General features: G+C 45.7%; 1 protein-coding gene across 1 annotated transcript in view; it reads right to left on the reverse strand.

The window, feature by feature from the left end:
* The window catches only part of LOC110519864 (receptor-type tyrosine-protein phosphatase delta-like), a 279,764-nt gene that overhangs the window by 159,103 nt on the left and 97,607 nt on the right, over positions 1 to 23,054 (reverse strand). Inside the window, exon 4 of the mRNA XM_036972586.1 lies at positions 7,889 to 8,034. Coding sequence (XP_036828481.1) covers positions 7,889 to 8,034 — 146 coding nt within the window. The remainder of the gene's footprint in view (positions 1 to 7,888; positions 8,035 to 23,054) is intronic.

Raw genomic sequence — 23,054 nt, forward strand, 5'->3', positions numbered from 1 at the left:
CCCAAGTCTCCAACCTCACAGAACAGGTTCACCATCTCCGCCTCGATCCACCGGCCACTTCCAGGGCTTTCGAATCTCCGGAGCCCAGAATCAATAACCCGCCGTGTTACTCTGGGGAGCCCACTGAATGCCGCTCGTTCCTCACCCAGTGTGATATTGTGTTTTCTCTCCAGCCCAACACTTACTCCAGGAGCACTGCTCGTGTCGCCTACGTCATATCTCTCCTTATTGGACGGGCTCGTGAGTGGGGCACGGCAATCTGGGAGGCAAGGGCTGAGTGTACTAACCAGTATCAGGACTTTAAGGAGGAGATGATACGGGTTTTTGATCGATCTGTTTTTGGGGAGGAGGCTTCCAGGGCCCTGTCTTCCCTATGTCAAGGCAATCGATCCATAACAGACTACTCTATTGAGTTTCGCACTCTTGCTGTCTCCAGTGGCTGGAACGAGCCGGCCTTGCTCGCTCGTCTTCTGGAGGGTCTCCGCGCAGAGGTAAAGGATGAGATTCTCTCCCGGGAGGTTCCTTCCAGCGTGGATTCCTTGATTGAACTCGCTATTCGCATTGAGCGACGGGTTGATCTTCGTCACCGAGCTCGTGGAAAGGAGCTCGCACTCTCCGTCGCTCCCCTCTCCGCATCACTACCATCTTCCTCTGCCGGCTCGGGTGCTGAGCCCATGCAGCTGGGAGGTATCCGCATCTCGACTAAGGAGAGGGAACGGAGAATCACCAACCGCCTCTGTCTCTATTGCGGTTCCGCTGGTCATTTTGTCACTTCATGTCCAGTAAAAGGCCAGAGCTCGTCAGTAAGCGGAGGGCTACTGGTGAGCGCTACTACTCCTGTCTCTCCTTCAAGATCCTGCACTACCTTGTCGGTCCATCTACGCTGGACCGGTTCGTCAGCTTCCTGCAGTGCCTTAATAGACTCTGGGGCGGAGGGCTGTTTTATGGACGAGACCTGGGCTCGGGAACATGACATTCCTCTCAGACAGTTAAAGGAGCCCACGGCCTTGTTCGCCCTGGATGGTAGTCCTCTCCCCAGGATTCAGCGTGAGACGCTACCTTTAACCCTCACTGTTTCTGGTAATCATAGTGAAACCATTTCTTTTTTAATTTTTCGTTCACCTTTTACACCTGTTGTTTTGGGCCATCCCTGGCTAGTTTGTCATAATCCTTCCATTAATTGGTCTAGTAATTCTATCCTCTCCTGGAACGTCTCTTGTCATGTGAAATGTTTAATGTCTGCTATCCCTCCTGTTTCCTCTGTCTCTTCTTCACAGGAGGAGCCTGGTGATTTGACAGGGGTGCCGGAGGAATATCACGATCTGCGCACGGTGTTCAGTCGGTCCAGGGCCACCTCTCTTCCTCCACACCGGTCGTATGATTGTAGTATTGATCTCCTTCCGGGAACCACCCCCCCCCGGGGTAGACTATACTCTCTGTCGGCTCCCGAACGTAAGGCTCTCGAAGATTATTTGTCTGTAGCTCTTGACGCCGGTACCATAGTCCCCTCCTCCTCTCCCGCCGGAGCGGGGTTTTTTTTTTGTCAAGAAGAAGGACGGGTCTCTGCGCCCCTGCATAGATTATCGAGGGCTGAATGACATAACAGTGAAGAATCGTTATCCGCTTCCTCTTATGTCTTCAGCCTTCGAGATCCTGCAGGGAGCCAGGTTTTTCACTAAGTTGGACCTTCGTAACGCTTACCATCTCGTGCGCATCAGGGAGGGGGACGAGTGGAAGACGGCGTTTAACACTCCGTTAGGGCACTTTGAATACCGGGTCCTTCCTTTCGGCCTCGCTAACGCTCCAGCTGTCTTTCAGGCATTAGTCAATGATGTCCTGAGAGACATGCTGAACATCTTTGTTTTCGTTTACCTTGACGATATCCTGATTTTGTCACCGTCACTCCAGATTCATGTTCAGCACGTTCGACGTGTCCTCCAGCGCCTTTTAGAGAATTGTCTTTTTGTGAAGGCTGAGAAGTGCACTTTTCATGCCTCCTCCGTCACATTTCTCGGTTCTGTTATTTCCGCTGAAGGCATTAAGATGGATCCCGCTAAGGTCCAAGCTGTCATTGATTGGCCCGTCCCTAAGTCACGCGTCGAGCTGCAGCGCTTTCTCAGCTTCGCGAACTTCTATCGTCGTTTCATCCGTAATTTCGGTCAGGTGGCAGCTCCTCTCACAGCCCTTACTTCTGTCAAGACGTGCTTTAAGTGGTCCGTTTCCGCCCAGGGAGCTTTTGATCTCCTCAAGAATCGTTTTACATCCGCTCCTATCCTTGTTACACCTGACGTCTCTAGACAGTTCGTTGTCGAGGTTGACGCGTCAGAGGTGGGCGTGGGAGCCATTCTTTCTCAGCGCTCCCTCTCTGACGACAAGGTCCACCCATGCGCGTATTTTTCTCATCGCCTGTCGCCGTCGGAACGTAACTATGATGTGGGTAACCGCGAACTGCTCGCCATCCGGTTAGCCCTAGGCGAATGGCGACAGTGGTTGGAGGGGGCGACCGTTCCTTTTGTCGTTTGGACTGACCATAGGAACCTTGAGTACATCCGTTCTGCCAAACGACTTAATGCGCGTCAGGCGCGTTGGGCGCTGTTTTTCGCTCGTTTCGAGTTCGTGATTTCTTATCGTCCGGGCTCTAAGAACACCAAGCCTGATGCTTTGTCTCGTCTCTTCAGTTCTTCAGTAGCCTCCACTGACCCCGAGGGGATTCTCCCTGAGGGGCGTGTTGTCGGGTTGACTGTCTGGGGAATTGAGAGGCAGGTAAAACAAGCGCTCACTCACACTCCGTCGCCGCGCGCTTGTCCTAGGAACCTTCTTTTCGTTCCCGTTCCTACTCGTCTGGCCGTTCTTCAGTGGGCTCACTCTGCCAAGTTAGCCGGCCACCCTGGCGTTCGGGGTACGCTTGCTTCCATTCGCCAGCGTTTTTGGTGGCCCACCCGGGAGCATGACACGCGTCGTTTCGTGGCTGCTTGTTCGGTCTGCGCGCAGACTAAGTCCGGTAACTCTCCTCCTGCCGGCCGTCTCAGGCCGCTTCCTATTCCCTCTCGACCGTGGTCTCACATCGCCTTAGATTTTGTCACCGGACTGCCTTCGTCAGCGGGGAAGACTGTTATTCTTACAGTTGTCGATAGGTTCTCTAAGGCGGCTCATTTCATTCCCCTTGCTAAGCTTCCTTCTGCTAAAGAGACGGCACAAATCATCATCGAGAATGTTTTCAGAATTCATGGCCTTCCGTCAGACGTCGTTTCGGACAGAGGTCCGCAATTCACGTCTCAATTTTGGAGGGAGTTTTGCCGTTTGATTGGGGCTTCCGTCAGTCTCTCTTCCGGCTTTCACCCCCAGTCTAACGGTCAAGCAGAACGGGCCAATCAGACTATTGGTCGCATCTTACGCAGTCTTTCTTTTCGCAACCCTGCGTCTTGGTCAGAACAGCTCCCCTGGGCAGAATACGCCCACAACTCGCTTCCTTCGTCTGCGACCGGGCTATCTCCTTTTCAGAGTAGCCTCGGGTACCAGCCTCCGCTGTTCTCATCTCAGTTCGCCGAGTCCAGCGTCCCCTCCGCTCAGGCTTTTGTCCAACGTTGCGAGCGCACCTGGAAGAGGGTCAGGTCTGCACTTTGCCGTTATAGGACGCAGACTGTGAGGGCTGCTAATAAGCGTAGAACTAAGAGTCCTAGATATTGTCGCGGTCAGAGAGTTTGGCTCTCCACTCAGAACCTTCCCCTTAAGACGGCTTCTCGCAAGTTGACCCCGCGGTTCATTGGTCCGTTCCGTATTTCTCGGGTCATTAATCCTGTCGCAGTTCGACTTCTTCTTCCTCGATACCTTCGTCGCGTCCACCCGGTCTTCCATGTCTCCTGCATCAAGCCCGTCCTTCGCGCCCCCGCTCGTCTCCCCCCCCCCCCCCCCATCCTTGTCGAGGGCGCACCCATCTACAGGGTCCGTAGAATTTTGGACATGCGTCCTCGGGGCCGTGGTCACCAGTACCTCGTAGATTGGGAGGGGTACGGTCCTGAGGAGAGGAGTTGGGTTCCCTCTCGGGACGTGCTGGACCGTGCGCTGATCGAGGATTTCCTCCGTTGCCGCCAGGTTTCCTCCTCGAGTGCGCCAGGAGGCGCTCGGTGAGTGGGGGGGTACTGTCATGTACTGTCATGTTGTGTCTTGTCTCTGTCCTTTCCCTTCACCCTGTCTCCCTCTGCTGGTCGTTGTTAGGTTACCTTTTCTCCCCCGCTTTCCCCCAGCTGTTCCTTGTCTCCTCTTGACTACCTCGTCACCCCTTCTCCCACCTGTTCCCCTTTTCCCTCTGATTAGTCCCCTATATCTCTCTCTGTTTTTGTTCCTGTCCTTGTCGGATTCTTGTTTGTTGTGTTTCATGCCTGAACCAGACTGTCGTCATGTTTTGCTGTAACCTTGTCTTGTCCTGTCGGAATCTGCCGGTCCGTCTGAGCCTACCTATGTTTGGTAATTAAAGAAGCTCTGTTTAAGTTAATTCGCTTTTGGGTCCTCATTCACGCACCGTAACAGGACTGACTGATTGAGGGACTGATTGATGGACTGACTGACTGATTGAATGATGGACTGAATGATTGATGGACTGACTGATTGAGGGACTGATCGATGGACTGACTGACTGATTGATGGACTGATTGATGGACTGACTGACTGATTAATGGACTGACTGACTGATTGATTGATGGACTGACTGACTGATTAATGGACTGACTGACTGATTGATTGATGGACTGACTGACTGATTGATGGACTGACTGACTGATTGATGGACTGACTGACTGACTGACTGATTGATGGACTGACTGACTGACTGATGGACTGATTGACTGATTGATGGACTGATTGATGGACTGACTGACTGATTGATGGACTGACTGACTGATTGATTGACTGATTGATGATTGATGGACTGACTGACTGATTGATTGATGGACTGATTGATGATTGATGGACTGACTGACTGACTGATTGTTTGATGGACTGACTGACTGATTGATTGATGGACTGACTGACTGACTGACTGACTGACTGATTGATGGACTGACTGACTGACTGATTGATGGACTGACTGACTGATTGATGGACTGATTGAAGGACTGACTGACTGATTGATGGACTGACTGACTGACTGACTGATTGATGGACTGACTGACTGATTGATGGACTGACTAACTGATTGATGGACTGATTGATGGACTGACTGACTGACTGATTGATGGACTGACTGACTGACTGATGGACTGATTGATGGACTGACTGGTTGATGGACTTATTGATGATTGACGGACTGATTGATGATTGATGATTGATGGACTGACTGACTGATTGATGGACTGATTGATGATTGACTGACTGACTGATTGATGGACTGACTGATGGACTGATTGATGATTGACTGACTGACTGGTTGATGGACTTATTGATGATTGATGGACTGATTGATGATTGATGGACTGATTGATGATTGACTGACTGACTGATTGATGGACTGACTGATGGACTGATTGATGATTGACTGACTGACTGGTTGATGGACTTATTGATGATTGACGGACTGATTGATGATTGATGATTGATGGACTGACTGACTGATTGATGGACTGATTGATGATTGACTGACTGACTGGTTGATGGACTTATTGATGATTGATGGACTGATTGATGATTGATGGACTGATTGATGATTGACTGACTGACTGACTGACTGACTGATTGATGATTGACTGACTGACTGGTTGATGGACTTATTGATGATTGACGGACTGATTGATGATTGATGATTGATGGACTGACTGACTGATTGATGGACTGATTGATGATTGACTGACTGACTGGTTGATGGACTTATTGATGATTGACGGACTGATTGATGATTGATGATTGATGGACTGACTGACTGATTGATGGACTGATTGATGATTGACTGACTGACTGGTTGATGGACTTATTGATGATTGACGGACTGATTGATGATTGATGATTGATGGACTGACTGACTGATTGATGGACTGATTGATGATTGACTGACTGACTGGTTGATGGACTTATTGATGATTGACGGACTGATTGATGATTGATGATTGATGGACTGACTGACTGATTGATGGACTGATTGATGATTGACTGACTGACTGGTTGATGGACTTATTGATGATTGACGGACTGATTGATGATTGATGATTGATGGACTGACTGACTGATTGATGGACTGATTGATGATTGACTGACTGACTGGTTGATGGACTTATTGATGATTGACGGACTGATTGATGATTGATGATTGATGGACTGACTGACTGATTGATGGACTGATTGATGATTGACTGACTGACTGGTTGATGGACTTATTGATGATTGACGGACTGATTGATGATTGATGATTGATGGACTGACTGACTGATTGATGGACTGATTGATGATTGACTGACTGACTGGTTGATGGACTTATTGATGATTGACGGACTGATTGATGATTGATGGACTGATTGATGATTGATTGACTGATTGATGATTGACTGACTGACTGATTGATGGACTTATTGATGATTGACGGACTGATTGATGATTGATGGACTGACTGACTGATTGATGGACTGATTGATGGACTTATTGATGATTGACGGACTGATTGATGATTGATGATTGATGGACTGACTGATGGACTGATTGATGATTGACTGACTGACTGGTTGATGGACTTATTGATGATTGACGGACTGATTGATGATTGATGATTGATGGACTGACTGACTGATTGATGGACTGATTGATGATTGACTGACTGACTGGTTGATGGACTTATTGATGATTGACGGACTGATTGATGATTGATGATTGATGGACTGATTGATGATTGATTGACTGATTGATGATTGACTGACTGACTGATTGATGGACTTATTGATGATTGATGGACTGATTGATGATTGATGGACTGACTGACTGATTGATGGACTGATTGATGGACTTATTGATGATTGACGGACTGATTGATGATTGATGATTGACTGACTGACTGATTGACGGACTGATTGATGATTGACTGACTGACTGGTTGATGGACTTATTGATGATTGACGGACTGATTGATGATTGATGATTGATTGACTGACTGACTGATTGATGGACTGATTGATGATTGACTGACTGACTGGTTGATGGACTTATTGATGATTGACGGACTGATTGATGATTGATGATTGATGGACTGATTGATGATTGACTGACTGACTGGTTGATGGACTTATTGATGATTGACGGACTGATTGATGATTGATGATTGATGGACTGACTGACTGATTGACGGACTGATTGATGATTGACTGACTGACTGGTTGATGGACTTATTGATGATTGACGGACTGATTGATGATTGACTGACTGACTGGTTGATGGACTTATTGATGATTGACGGACTGATTGATGACTGATTGATGATTGATGGACTGACTGACTGATTGATGATTGATTGACTGACTGACTGGTTGATGGACTTATTGATGATTGACGGACTGATTGATGATTGATGATTGATGATTGATGGACTGATTGATGATTGATGGACTTATTGATGATTGATGATTGATGACTGATTGATGATTGATGATTGATGGACTGATTGATGATTGATGGACTTATTGATGATTGACGGACTGATTGATGATTGATGGACTTATTGATGATTGATGATTGATGACTGATTGATGATTGATGATTGATGATTGATGATTGATGGACTGATTGATGATTGATGGACTTATTGATGATTGACGGACTGATTGATGATTGATGACTGATTGATGATTGATGATTGATTGACTGATTGATGATTGATGATTGATGATTGATGATTGATTGATGATTGATTGCATACCTCAAACCTCTGGTTCTGGACCTTCTTGCCCTTCTTGTTCCAGACTATGCTGGGTGGAGGGTCTCCAGTGGCCTGACAGACGAAGGAGGCGACCCCACCCTGCACCCCGGTCTGGTCCTCTGGGGTCCGTGTGAACTTTGGTGGCGCTGGAGAAGAAGGAAAAACACAACGACACAACAGGGTTAGAAGGAGATAAAAACAACAACATCCTCATCAACATCAACAACATCAACAACAACAACAGGGTTAGGTTAGAGACACAACAACAACAACAACATCAACATCGACAACATCAACAACATCCTCATCAACAACAACAACAGTGTTAGGGGATGTAGTGTGTGGTAAATTATCTGGGGTCAGGTGTATAAAGAGAGGAAGGGGAGGGAGAGAAGGAGAGAGAGAGATACTGCTGTACACAGAGCTGAGAGAAGGAGAGAGAGAGAGATAGTGCTGTACACAGAGCTGAGAGAAGGAGAGAGAGAGAGATACTGCTGTACACAGAGCTGAGAGAAGGAGAGAGAGAGAGAGATAGTGCTGTACACAGAGCTGAGAGAAGGAGAGAGAGAGATACTGCTGTACACAGAGCTGAGAGAAGGAGAGAGAGAGAGATACTGCTGTACACAGAGCTGAGAGAAGGAGAGAGAGATATACTGCTGTACACATAGTTGAGAGAAGGAGAGAGAGAGAGAGATACTGCTGTACACAGAGCTGAGAGAAGGAGAGAGAGATATACTGCTGTACACAGAGCTGAGAGAAGGAGAGAGAGAGAGAGAGATACTGCTGTACACAGAGCTGAGAGAAGGAGAGAGAGAGATACTGCTGTACACAGAGCTGAGAGAAGGAGAGAGAGAGATACTGCTGTACACATAGTTGAGAGAAGGAGAGAGAGAGAGAGATACTGCTGTACACAGAGCTGAGAGAAGGAGAGAGATACTGCTGTACACAGAGCTGAGAAAAGGAGAGAGATACTGCTGTACACAGAGCTGAGAGAAGGAGAGAGAGATACTGCTGTACACAGAGCTGAGAGAAGGAGAGAGAGATACTGTTGTACACAGAAATGAGAGAAGGAGAGAGAGAGATACTGCTGTACACAGAGCTGAGAGAAGGAGAGAGAGAGATACTGCTGTACACAGAGCTGAGAGAAGGAGAGAGAGATAGATACTGCTGTAAACAGTGTGTGGAGGGATGTGTATGTCTGTTGGGTGTGTCTGATTTGTGTGTGTGTGTGCCTTGTGTGTATGTGCTTTGGGTGTTTGTGTGTGTGTGGTGTGTGTGTGTGTGTGTGTGTGTGTGTGTGTGTGTGTGTGTGTGTGTGTGTGTGTGTGTGTGTGTGTGTGTGTGTGTAGTTCTGTCCCCATATCAGAAAAGGAGCTTAATATTAGTGTTTTTCTCGGTCATAAAGGATTTATAAAGACTCCTGACCACTAATACCAGGCCTTTATATCGCTGTTACCAATATCATAACCCCCCCATAACACACACACACACACACACACACACACACACACACACACACACACACACACACACGGTCCAACAGCACCGTGGATTGTGACATGACATGAAAGATTCCGGCGGTCGTGCGTCAGTCACGGAACAGGATCGTCAGCGAGAGCTCTGGTTAATGGCGTTCCCATTCCGACCCAGCAGAAAATCCCTACTTAAGGGCTTACAGACCGCCTGGCCGACAAAGAGAAAGAAATTGCTTTTTGCCATATAAAAGAAGAGGGAGAAAGAGAGAGAGAGTGAGGGGAGAGAGACAGAGTTAGTGGACAGGGAGAAGGGAAAGGAGAGAGAGTTAGTGGAAAGGGAGAAGGGAAAGGAAAGAGAGTTAGTGGACAGGGAGAATGGAAAGGAGAGGGAGAGAGTTAGTGGACAGGGAGAGAGTTAGTGGACAGGGAGAAGGGAAAGGAGAGAGATAGAGTTAGTGGACAGGGAGAAGGGAAAGGAGAGGGAGAGAGTTAGTGGACAGGGAGAGAAGGAAAGGAGAGAGATAGAGTTAGTGGACAGGGAGAAGGGAAAGGAGAGAGATAGAGTTAGTGGACAGGGAGAAGGGAAATGAGAGAGATAGAGTTAGTGGACAGGGAGAAGGGAAAGGAGAGAGATAGAGTTAGTGGACAGGGAGAAGGGAAAGGAGAGAGATAGAGTTAGTGGACAGGGAGAAGGGAAAGGAGAGAGAGGGAGTTAGTGGACAGGGAGAAGGGAAATGAGAGGGAGACAGTTAGTGGACAGGGAGAAGGGAAAGGAGAGAGAGAGTTAGTGGACAGGGAGAAGGGAAAGGAGAGAGAGAGAGAGTTAGTGGACAGGGAGAAGGGAAAGGAGAGAGAGAGAGAGTTAGTGGACAGGGAGAAGGGAAAGGAGAGAGAGAGAGTTAGTGGACGGGGAGAAGGGAAAGGAGAGGGAGAGAGTTAGTGGACAGGGAGAAGGGAAAGGAGAGGGAGAGAGTTAGTGGACAGGGAGAAGGGAAAGGAGAAGGAGAGAGTTAGTGGACAGGGAGAAGGGAAAAGAGAGGGAGAGAGTTAGTGGGACAGGGGTGGGACAGGGAGAAGGGAAAGGAGAGAGAGAGTTAGTGGACAGGGAGAAGGGAAAGGAGAGGGATAGAGTTAGTGGACAGGGAGAGAGGGAAAGGAGAGAGAGTTAGTGGACAGGGAGAAGGGAAAGGAGAGAGAGAGAGTTAGTGGGACAGGGAGAAGGGGAAGGAGAGGGAGAGAGTTAGTGGACAGGGGGAAGGGAAAGGAGAGAGGGAACTGACAAACCAACGGTAATACCAAATATGGACAGTGCGTTCCGAGCTACCCCCTCACCTTCCTCGCCCACGAAACCTGAATGCAGTTCATCTCTGTGTGTCTCTCTCTCTCTCTCTGTGAGGAGCGGGGGAATCTCTGCTTTAATCTGTGTACTAATCTCTCAACCACAAAACAAATGAAAAGTGTAAAGCCAGGGTTCTGACGTAGGTCTCTCTCTCTCCCACCCCCCTCTCTCTCACTCTCTCTCTCTCTCTCCCACCCCCCTCTCTCTCACTCTCTCTCTTCTCTCTCTCTCTCTATCCCCCAATTCTCTATCCATCCATTATGGCTCCCCATTAGTTCCTGCCAAGGCAGCAGCTACTCTTCCTGGGGTTTATTATGGATCCCCATTAGTTCCTGTCATGGCAGCAGCTACTCTTCCTGTGGTTTATTATGGATCCCCATTAGTTCCTGTCAAGGCAGCAGCTACTCTTCCTGGGGTTTATTATGGATCCCCATTAGTTCCTGTCAAGGCAGCAGCTACTCTTCCTGGGGTTTATTATGGATCCCCATTAGTTCCTGTCAAGGCAGCAGCTACTCTTCCTGGGGTTTATTATGGATCCCCATTAGTTCCTGTCAAGGCAGCAGCTACTCTTCCTGGGGTTTATTATGGATCCCCATTAGTTCCTGCCAAGGCAGCAGCTACTCTTCCTGGGGTTTATTATGGATCCCCATTAGTTCCTGCCAAGGCAGCAGCTACTCTTCCTGGGGTTTATTATAGATCCCCATTAGTTCCTGTCAAGGCAGCATCTACTCTTCCTGGGGTTTATTATAGATCCCCATTAGTTCCTGCCAAGGCAGCAGCTACTCTTCCTGGGGTTTATTATAGATCCCCATTAGTTCCTGTCAAGGCAGCAGCTACTCTTCCTGGGGTTTATTATAGATCCCCATTAGTTCCTGTCTATTATGACATCTTCGTCTTTTTGTTCAGTTTAGTCATGATTTCTCAATTTGCAGTACGTTTGCCAATGTAGTGGACAGGGAGAAGGGAGACTTATTTGCCATTCCTCATCCCTCTCAACCATACCATTTGTTCAATTCCTCATCAATCCACTGGGATGTAACAGTTTTTACTGTCTTTTTCATAACGGGAGCTGCTTATTAGTAACTGGGATAAGACATTTCATAAATGTGTCAAGTGGAACATCTGTTTGCTCCTCATTACACACCTCAGACCAACACATATTCTTTACATCAACAACACAGGAATCACAAAAAAAACGTATTGGATGACCTCACTATATGACCTCACTACACTACATTAGGCCCCGCCTTTGGAGCTTTGGTTGTCCTAGATATGGCTGCTATATCGTGATCATTACATCCGATGCATCTGGATACGGCTTTCAAGCACATTTCTGCAGCATTAGTAAAGATGTGATCAATACATGTTGATGATTCCATTCTGTTTGTAACTGCTAGGTGGACTGATAACCTGAACCAGGTCGCAGGCATCTCTGTCTCCTCTTTCATTCATATATTCTCTGTCTCTCTCTTCTCCCCCATCTCTCTCTTCTCTTTCATTCATATATTCTCAGTCTCTCTCTTTCTCTTTCATTCATCTTATCCCTTAATCTCTATGTACCCCTCTTTTCTCCTCATCACTTGGGTTTCTCTCTCCCTCTAGACACATGCAATCTTCCTCCCCCTTCTCCGTCCCTGTGTACCCCTCTTCTCTCCCCATCACTTGGGTTTCTCTCTCCCTCTAGACACATGCAATCTTCCTCCCCCGTCTCCGTCCCTGTGTACCCCTCTCTGTCCATTCCTTTCATTCTTCCCCTCCTCCTTTCATTCTTCCCCTCCTCCTTTCTCTCCACCTCTCATCTTCCCCTTCTCTCTCAGGGAGAGACTTAATGAGGGGAGCTCCCTCCCGTATGCTCCATACAATCTCTCTCTCTTCCTTCTCTCTCTACTTCTGAGAAGAGGAGCTTCCGTATGCTCCACACTTTCTCTTGTTCTCCCTCTCTGCATCTCATGTCTCTCTCTCTCTCTCTCTCTCTCTCTCTCTCTCCCTCTCTCTCACTCTCCCCCCAGGAGGAGAGGAAAGGGCAGAGAGATAGAGAGTGAGAGAGAGCTTAGGTTCTGTAACTCCTAACCCTAGAAGATAACAGCAGAGAACAGACAGAACAAAATGAGATGAGAGGTCCTTAGTGTTAGAACAGACAGGTCCTTAGGGAAAGAGCCTTCAGACAGTATCTCTACAAGTCATTTATCACTGGGCTTTACTAGTGGGAAAGAGCCTTCAGACAGTATCTCTACAAGTCATTTAACACAGGGCTTTACTAGTGGGAAAGAGCCTTCAGACAGTATCTCTACAAGTCATTTATCACAGGGCTTTACTAGTGGGAAAGAGCCTTCAGACAGTATCTCTACAAGTCATTTATCACTGGGCTTTACTTGTGGGAAAGAGCCTTCAGACAGTATCTCTACAAGTCATTTAACACAGGGCTTTACTAGTGGGAAAGAGCCTTCAGACAGTATCTCTACAAGTCATTTATCACAGGGCTTTACTAGTGGGAAAGAGCCTTCAGACAGTATCTCTACAAGTCATTTATCACAGGGCTTTACTAGTGAGAAAGAGCCTTCAGACAGTATCTCTACAAGTAATTTATCACTGGGCTTTACTAGTGAGAAAGAGCCTTCAGACAGTATCTCTACACTGCATTTATCACAGGGCTTTCCTAGTGGGAAAGAGCCTTCAGACAGTATCTCTACAAGTCATTTAATCATTTATCACTGGGCTTTACTAGTGGGAAAGAGCCTTCAGACAGTATCTCTACACGGCATTTATCACAGGGCTTTCCTAGTGGGAAAGAGCCTTCAGACAGTATCTCTACAAGTCATTTATCACAGGGCTTTACTAGTGGGAAAGAGCCTTCAGACAGGATCTCTACAAGTCATTTAACACAGGGCTTTACTAGTGGGAAAGAGCCTTCAGACAGTATCTCTACATGTCATTTGAGATTTCAAGAAGTATATACAGTACATTCGGTTGGTTCCAAACGTCTTCCATTTCAGAATGATGGAGGCCACTGTGTTCTTTGGGACCTTCAATGCTGCAGAAATGTTTTGGTACCCTTCCCCAGATCTGGGCCTCGACACAATCCTGTCTCTGAGCTCTACGGATAATTCCGTAATGGGATGTATATTGTAGTATACTGTATATAGTGGGATGTATATTGTAGTATACTGTATATAGTGGGTTGTATATTGTAGTATACTGTATATAGTGGTATGTATATTGTAGTATACTGTATATAGTGGGATGTATATTGTAGTATACTGTATATTGTGGGATGTATATTGTAGTATACTGTATATAGTGGGTTGTATATTGTAGTATACTGTATATAGTGGTATGTATATTGTAGTATACTGTATATAGTGGGATGTATATTGTAGTATACTGTATATAGTGGATGTATATTGTAGTATACTGTATATAGGGGGATGCATATTGTAGTATACTGTATATAGTGGGATGTATATTGTAGTATACTGCATATAATGGACACACACAGAGCTAGGCTATTTATGGTCGGTCAGGTTACAATATCTCCCCTACATACTGAGAGAGAAAACATTACTATTGAACCTCCCCTCTGGATTAATAACAGGTGAGAGAGAGAGACAGAGACAGAGACAGAGAGAGAGAGAGAGAGAGAGAGAGAGAGAGAGAGAGAGAGAGAGAGAGAGAGAGAGAGAGAGACAGAGGGAGAGAGAGAGAGAGAGAGGGAGAGAGAGAGAGACAGAGGGAGAGAGAGAGAGACAGAGGGAGAGAGAGAGAGAAAGAGGGAGAGAGAGAGAGACAGAGAGAGAGAGAGAGAGAGAGAGAGAGAGAGAGAGAGAGACAGACAGACAGACAGAGGGAGGGAGAGGAAGAGAGAGAGAGACAGAGGGATAGAGAGAGAGAGGGAGAAACAGGGGGAGAGAGAGAGAGAGAGAGGGAGAGAGAGACAGAGACAGAGAGAGAGAGGGGAGAGAGAGAGTGAGAGGGAGAGAGAGAGAGAGAGAGAGAGAGAGAGAGAGAGAGAGAGAGAGAGAGACAGAGACAGAGACAGAGAGAGAGAGAGGGAGAGGGGAGAGAGAGAGACACAGAGAGAGGGAGAGAGAGACAGAGAGAGAGAGAGAGGGAGAGAGAGACAGAGAGAGACAGAGAGAGATAAGAGAGATAGAGAGAGAGTGAGAGAGAGAGAGAGAGAGAGAGAGAGAGAGAGAGAGAGAGAGAAACACACACGGAAACATTGAGAAACGAGGCCAATCCCAGTGTTTGGCTCAGTCCAGTACTACTGATCTACTATGGGCTCACGCCTTGCTTCAGACAGACAACACATAACTAAACCACATCAGCCTCAAACAAGGCCAACTAGGACCAAAATGAACACCTAATGAGATTCTTAATCATATTGGATACACACCAAACTATGGTTGAGATGAGATCCCATCAACAGCTTCGCTACTTGAACAGCTGTTATGTAGTCTACATAGTGTCGTACTCATCTCTATGGTGTCATTTGACCAAGTATCCCCCCTTGTAAAATAAAGGATAAATATTCATATAAATAAACAGTTTTGTATTCGTAGACAACAGATCTGTTTCTGCTTCCAGCACAATTACTTCCATCCATTTCCCATCCATTGTCTTGAAAGCTCATTTACCCAGGGACACACAGCTACTCTCCAGGTAGAATACGCCAAGTAGCAGTTCAACAGTGACATCCAACATTTAACGATTCGATAACGCCTACAATATGAAAAAGAACAAAAACCCGCACACATTGCTTCCGCCAATTCTCCCGTCTGTCCAATCAGTGTACCACTTAGCGTTTGATGTAGCCTAGTTCCGCAACGCCTGAGGTTTGGTCCGTGTTGAATTAATCAGAGTTAATTTGTTAGAAACCCCCCCAAAAAAGGGGCATTAATTAATCAAATAACGAAATAGAGGCTTCTTTGTACACAAGCCATCGTTACTAACACACGGGTTAGCCGCTGGCTCCATCGCTTAATAGGTCAGACCTAGGCCTCCCTTTTCAACAGAATGTTTTTCTTCCTTCAGCGCTAGTCAGGGCCAATTACTTTCGGGTGGGTGCACACGCTAAGCTAAAGCTAAGCTAACGCTAACCGGGCCCGTATTACTCATGGATGGGTGCACACGCTAAGCTAATGCTAAGCTAACGCTAAGTCATGTTGCATTAGTTTGCGGATGGGAGCACTTGCAATGCTAATCGCTAATAGCTTCCTCCTGCTGCCTCTCAGGGCAGAAAGGGCTAGTTGAGCAGGCAGAGAACAGAACCCAGAGAGAGTTTCACATCCCCGTGGCCTACATCACACTAGCTGTTATAGAGCTACAGTAGGCTTGCATCACAAATGATACCCTATGTCTTATGGGCCGTGGTCAAAAGTAGTGCACTATATAGGGAATAGGGTGCCATTTGGAATGCCCCAACCTACTCGAATCCCCCTTGTGTTCATCATTAGCATTAATGGCTAATGAAGAAAAATCCCCTATTCAAGTATTCAAGTCATTGTGAGGTAATTGTATAAGAAGAGTTCTAGATCCATTGTTACTGCATTCCGAGGGAGAATCTCATGGGCTGCAGTTCACAGGTTCCCAAGCAGAACTAATATCTGTCAAAACAAGAGGTTATGTAGCGTAGACCTATATCATGTTTTCATGGTTTATCAGTGTAGTTGACTACTGGAGACTGATTCTGAGGGTTGGTCATGGTATACTAGTGTAGTTGGAGACTAATTCAGAGGGTTGGTCATGTCCTACTAGTGTAGTTGGAGACTAATTCAGAGGGTTGGTCATGTCCTACTAGTGTAGTTGGAGACTAATTCAGAGGTTTGGTCATGGTATACTAGTGTAGTTGACTACTGGAGACTAATTCAGAGGTCATGGTATACTAGTGTAGTTGGAGACTATTTCAGAGGGTTGGTCATGTCCTACTAGTGTAGTTGACTACTGGAGACTGATTCAGAGGGTTGGTCATGTTCTACTAGTGTAGTTGGAGACTAATTCAGAGGGTTGGTCATGTCCTACCAGTGTAGTTGACTACTGGAGACTAATTCAGAGGGTTTATCATGTCCTACTAGTGTAGTTGGAGACTAATTCAGAGGGATAATCATGTCCTACTAGTGTAGTTGACTACAGGAGACTGATTCAGAGGGTTGGTCATGGTATACTAGTGTAGTTGGAGACTAATTCAGAGGGTTGGTCATGGTATACTAGTGTAGTTGACTACTGGAGATTAATTCAGAGGTCATGGTATACTAGTGTAGTTGGAGACTAATTCAGAGGTTTGGTCATGGTATACTAGTGTAGTTGACTACTGGAGATTAATTCAGAGGTCATGGTATACTAGTGTAGTTGACTACTGGAGATTAATTCAGAGGTCATGGTATACTAGTGTAGTTGACTACTGGAGATTAATTCAGAGGTCATGGTATACTAGTGTAGTTGACTACTGGAGACTAATTCAGAGGGTTGGTCATGGTATACTAGTGTAGTTGGAGACTAATTCAGAGGGTTGGTCATGGTATACTAGTGTAGTTGACTACTGGAGACAAATTCAGAGGTCATGGTATACTAGTGTAGTTGACTACTGGAGATTAATTCAGAGGTCATGGTATACTAGTGTAGTTGACTACTGGAGATTAATTCAGAGGTCATGGTATACTAGTGTAGTTGGCTACTGGAGACGAATTTGGAGTGTTGGTCATGGTAAACTAGTGTAGTTGACTACTGGAGACTGATTCAGAGGGTTGGTCATGGTATACTAGTGTAGTTGACTACTGGAGACTGATTCAGAGGGTTGGTTATGTCCTACTAGTGTAGATTAGGGCCTGTAAGTAAGAATTTCACTGTAAGGTCTACTACACCTGTTGTATTCAGCATTTCACTGTAAGGTCTACTACACCTGTTGTATTCAGCATTTCACTGTAAGGTCTACTACACCTGTTGTATTCAGCATTTCACTGTAAGGTCTTCTACACCTGTTGTATTCAGCATTTCACTGTAAGGTCTACTACACCTGCTGTATTCAGTATTTCACTGTGAGGTCTACTACACCTGTTGTATTCAGCATTTCACTGTAAGGTCTACCACATCTGTTGTATTCAGCATTTCACTGTAAGGTCTACTACACCTGTTGTATTCAGCATTTAACTGTAAGGTCTGCTACACCTGTTGTATTCAGCATTTCACTGTAAGGTCTACTACACCTGTTGTATTCAGCATTTAACTGTAAGGTCTGCTACACCTGTTGTATTCAGCATTTCACTGTAAGGTCTACTACACCTGTTGTATTCAGCATTTCACTGTGAGGTCTACTACACCTGTTGTATTCAGCATTTCACTGTAAGGTCTACTACACCTGTTGTATTCAGCATTTCACTGTAAGGTCTACTACACCAGTTGTATTCAGCATTTCCCTGTAAGGTCTACTACACCTGTTGTATTCAGCATTTCACTGTAAGGTCTACTACACCTGTTGTATTCAGCATTGCCCTGTAAGGTCTACTACACCTGTTGTATTCTGCATTTCCCTGTAAGGTCTACTACACCTGTTGTATTCAGCATTTCACTGTAAGGTCTACTACACCTGTTGTAGTCAGGTGACTAACATTTGATTATGTATTAGGACGGCAGATGTGTGAGAAGAGACTGTGAGGACAGGAGAGGCACAGCGAGGTCAACATACAGCGTTTTGATTACATACAATCCTCAGATTACACTGTATGTGTGTGAGTGTTTGTATGTCTGTGCGTGTGTGTGTGTGTGGGTGTGGGTGTGTCTGTGCGTTTTTGTGCGCATGTGTGTGTGTGTGTGTACGGGTGTGTCTGAGTGTGTGTGTGTGTGTGTGTGTGCGCATGTGTGCGCATGTGCGTGTGTGTGTGTGCACGGGTGTGTGCGATTACATGTGTCATGAGACAAGCTCCTTGCATATCCTACAGATGAGATTTGAATCACACAGAGTTGTTCCTTGTCGGGTCACATGATCAGGACAAATGACCTTCTGACTCTGACCCTTCATCTCACAGTAGGAAAATAATCCTGCAGCAACAGGAAATGTGAAATATAAATTTATGTGGATTATAATAAATAGACAACAAAATGTGGAAAAAAGTAAAAAGGGGTGTGAATCCTTTTTTATTTCATTTGTCTTACGCCGCCTGGTACCAGGCGGTCTCTCGTCCGAACTAACCTCAACCCTGGACAGGCGTGTTCAGGGGGGGTGTATCCACAAGTGTATTTTTTTGTACCCCGTTTTCTACCTGAATTAGGTCCTTTGGCTCATCTCTGTAGCTCCTCAATGTGCTCGGGAGAGGCGAAGGTGGAGTCATGCGTCCTCTGAAACGTGACCCGCCTGGCCGGCTACTTCTTATCGCACTGCTCGCTTGACCCGGATGTCAGCCGCAACAACGCGTCGGAGGAAACACCGGTCGGTCGACTGATGTCCGGAGTCAGCTTGCAGGCGCCCGGCCCTGTCACAAGGATTCGCTAGAGCACGATGAGCCAAGGAAAGCCCCACTGGCCAAACCCTCCCCTAACCCGGACGGCCCTGTCACAAGGTGTCGCTAGAACACGATGAGCCAAGGAAAGCTCCACTGGCCAAACCCTCCCCTAACCCGGACGGCGCTGGGCCAATGGTGCTCCGTCCTATGGTGCTCCCGGTCACAGACAGTTGTAGTGTAGTGTAGCTTCAACACTGCGGGTGGGAATTGACCTCCAGGCTGTAGTGTAGTGTAGCTTCAACACTGCGGGTGGGAATTGACCTCCAGGCTGTAGTGTAGTGTAGCTTCAACACTGCGGGTGGGAATTGAACTCCAGGCTGTAGTGTACTGTAGCTTCAACACTGCGGGTGAACTCCAGGCTGTATTGTAGTGTAGCTTCAACACTGCGGGTGAACTCCAGGCTGTAGTGTAGTGTAGCTTCAACACTGCGGGTGGGAATTGAACTATTGGTACTGAGTCAATGTGGAGACTATATACAGGGGTACTGGTACAGAGTCAATGTGGAGGCTAAATACAAGGGGTACAGGTACAGAGTCAATGTGGAGACTATATGCAGGGGGTACCGGTACAGAGTCAATGTGGAGGCTATATACAGGGGGTACTGGTACAGAGGCAATGTTGAGGCTATATGCAGGGGGTAACGGTACAGAGTCAATGTGGAGGCTATATACAGGGGGTACTGGTACAGAGGCAATGTTGAGGCTATATGCAGGGGGTACCGGTACAGAGTCAATGTGGAGGCTATATACAGGGGTACTGGTACAGAGGCAATGTTGAGGCTATATGCAGGGGGTACCGGTACAGAGTCAATGTGGAGGCTATATACAGGGGTACTGGTACAGAGTCAATGTGGAGGCTATATACAGGGGGTACTGGTACAGAGTCAATGTGGAGGCTATATACAGGGGGTACCGGTACAGAGTCAATGTGGAGGCTATATACAGGGGTACTGGTACAGAGTCAATGTTGAGGCTATATGCAGGGGGTACCGTTACAGAGTCAATGTGGAGGCTATATACAGGGGTACTGGTACAGAGTCAATGTGGAGGCTATATACAGGGGTACTGGTACAGAGTCAATGTGGAGGCTATATACAGGGGGTACTGGTACAGAGTCAATGTGGAGGCTATATACAGGGGGTACCGGTACAGAGTCAATGTGGAGGCTATATACAGGGGTACTGGTACAGAGTCAATGTTGAGGCTATATGCAGGGGGTACCGGTACAGAGTCAATGTGCGTGGGCATCGGTTAGTAATGAGGCTATATACAGGGGGTACAGGTACAGAGTCAATGTGGCACCGGTTACTCGAGGTAATATACTGTATTACTGCCTTACGAAGTTCTATAAAAGGTGTCATTAAGATTCGTTAGATATAATGTGTCCTTTCAGGTTCAATATGTCAGATTTACTATTGGATGGGTCCTTCCACCAAATTATGACCTTTCTCTTCCCTTTGCTATGGTTAAGTAGAGATCTATTCCCTTTGCTATGGTTAAGTAGAGATCTATTCCCTTTGCTATGGTTAAGTAGAGATCTCTTCCCTCTGCTATGGTTAAGTAGAGATCCTTTGCTATGGTTAAGTAGAGATCTATTCCCTTTGCTATGGTTAAGTAGAGATCCTTTGCTATGGTTAAGTAGAGATCTATTCCCTTTGCTATGGTTAAGTAGAGATCCTTTGCTATGGTTAAGTAGAGATCCTTTGCTATGGTTAAGTAGAGATCTCTTCCCTTTGCTATGGTTAAGTAGAGATCCTTTGCTATGGTTAAGTAGAGATCTATTCCCTTTGCTATGGTTAAGTAGAGATCCTTTGCTATGGTTAAGTAGAGATCCTTTGCTATGGTTAAGTAGAGATCTATTCCCTTTGCTATGGTTAAGTAGAGATCCTTTGCTATGGTTAAGTAGAGATCCTTTGCTATGGTTAAGTAGAGATCTATTCTCTTTGCTATGGTTAAGTAGAGATCCTTTGCTATGGTTAAGTAGAGATCCTTTGCTATGGTTAAGTAGAGATCTCTTCCCTTTGCTATGGTTAAGTAGAGATCTCTTCCCTCTGCTATGGTTAAGTAGAGATCTATTCCCTTTGCTATGGTTAAGTAGAGATCCTTTGCTATGGTTAAGTAGAGATCTATTCCCTTTGCTATGGTTAAGTAGAGATCTCTTCCCTTTGCTATGGTTAAGTAGAGATCTATTCCCTTTGCTATGGTTAAGTAGAGATCCTTTGCTATGGTTAAGTAGAGATCTATTCTCTTTGCTATGGTTAAGTAGAGATCCTTTGCTATGGTTAAGTAGAGATCTATTCTCTTTGCTATGGTTAAGTAGAGATCTATTCCCTTTGCTATGGTTAAGTAGAGATCCTTTGCTATGGTTAAGTAGAGATCTATTCTCTTTGCTATGGTTAAGTAGAGATCTATTCCCTTTGCTATGGTTAAGTAGAGATCCTTTGCTATGGTTAAGTAGAGATCTATTCTCTTTGCTATGGTTAAGTAGAGATCCTTTGCTATGGTTAAGTAGAGATCCTTTGCTATGGTTAAGTAGAGATCTATTCAATTTGCTATGGTTAAGTAGAGATCTCTTCCCTTTGCTATGGTTAAGTAGAGATCTCTTCCCTCTGCTATGGTTAAGTAGAGATCTATTCCCTTTGCTATGGTTAAGTAGAGATCCTTTGCTATGGTTAAGTAGAGATCTATTCCCTTTGCTATGGTTAAGTAGAGATCTCTTCCCTTTGCTATGGTTAAGTAGAGATCTCTTCCCTTTGCTATGGTTAAGTAGAGATCCTTTGCTATGGTTATGTAGAGATCCTTTGCTATGGTTAAGTAGAGATCTCTTCCCTTTGCTATGGTTAAGTAGAGATCCTTTGCTATGGTTAAGTAGAGATCTCTTCCCTCTGCTATGGTTAAGTAGAGATCTATTCCATTTGCTATGGTTAAGTAGAGATCCTTTGCTATGGTTAAGTAGAGATCTATTCCCTTTGCTATGGTTAAGTAGAGATCTCTTCCCTTTGCTATGGTTAAGTAGAGATCTCTTCCCTTTGCTATGGTTAAGTAGAGATCCTTTGCTATGGTTATGTAGAGATCCTTTGCTATGGTTAAGTAGAGATCTCTTCCCTTTGCTATGGTTAAGTAGAGATCCTTTGCTATGGTTAAGTAGAGATCCTTTGCTATGGTTAAGTAGAGATCTCTTCCCTTTGCTATGGTTAAGTAGAGATCATTTGCTATGGTTAAGTAGAGATCTCTTCCCTTTGCTATGGTTAAGTAGAGATCCTTTGCTATGGTTAAGTAGAGATCCTTTGCTATGGTTAAGTAGAGATCTCTTCCCTTTGCTATGGTTAAGTAGAGATCTCTTCCCTTTGCTATGGTTAAGTAGAGATCTATTCTCTTTGCTATGGTTAAGTAGAGATCTATTCCCTTTGCTATGGTTAAGTAGAGATCTCTTCCCTTTGCTATGGTTAAGTAGAGATCCTTTGCTATGGTTAAGTAGAGATCTCTTCCCTTTGCTATGGTTAAGTAGAGATCTATTCCCTTTGCTATGGTTAAGTAGAGATCTCTCCCCTTTGCTATGGTTAAGTAGAGATCTCTTCCCTTTGCTATGGTTAAGTAGAGATCCTTTGCTATGGTTAAGTAGAGATCCTTTGCTATGGTTAAGTAGAGATCCTTTGCTATGGTTAAGTAGAGATCTCTCCCCTTTGCTATGGTTAAGTAGAGATCTCTTCCCTTTGCTATGGTTAAGTAGAGATCTCTCCCCTTTGCTATGGTTAAGTAGAGATCCTTTGCTATGGTTAAGTAGAGATCTCTTCCCTTTGCTATGGTTAAGTAGAGATCTATTCTCTTTGCTATGGTTAAGTAGAGATCTATTCCCTTTGC

This window comes from Oncorhynchus mykiss, unplaced genomic scaffold (genome assembly GCF_013265735.2).
Source record: "Oncorhynchus mykiss isolate Arlee unplaced genomic scaffold, USDA_OmykA_1.1 un_scaffold_182, whole genome shotgun sequence".
Lineage (NCBI taxonomy): Eukaryota > Metazoa > Chordata > Actinopteri > Salmoniformes > Salmonidae > Oncorhynchus > Oncorhynchus mykiss.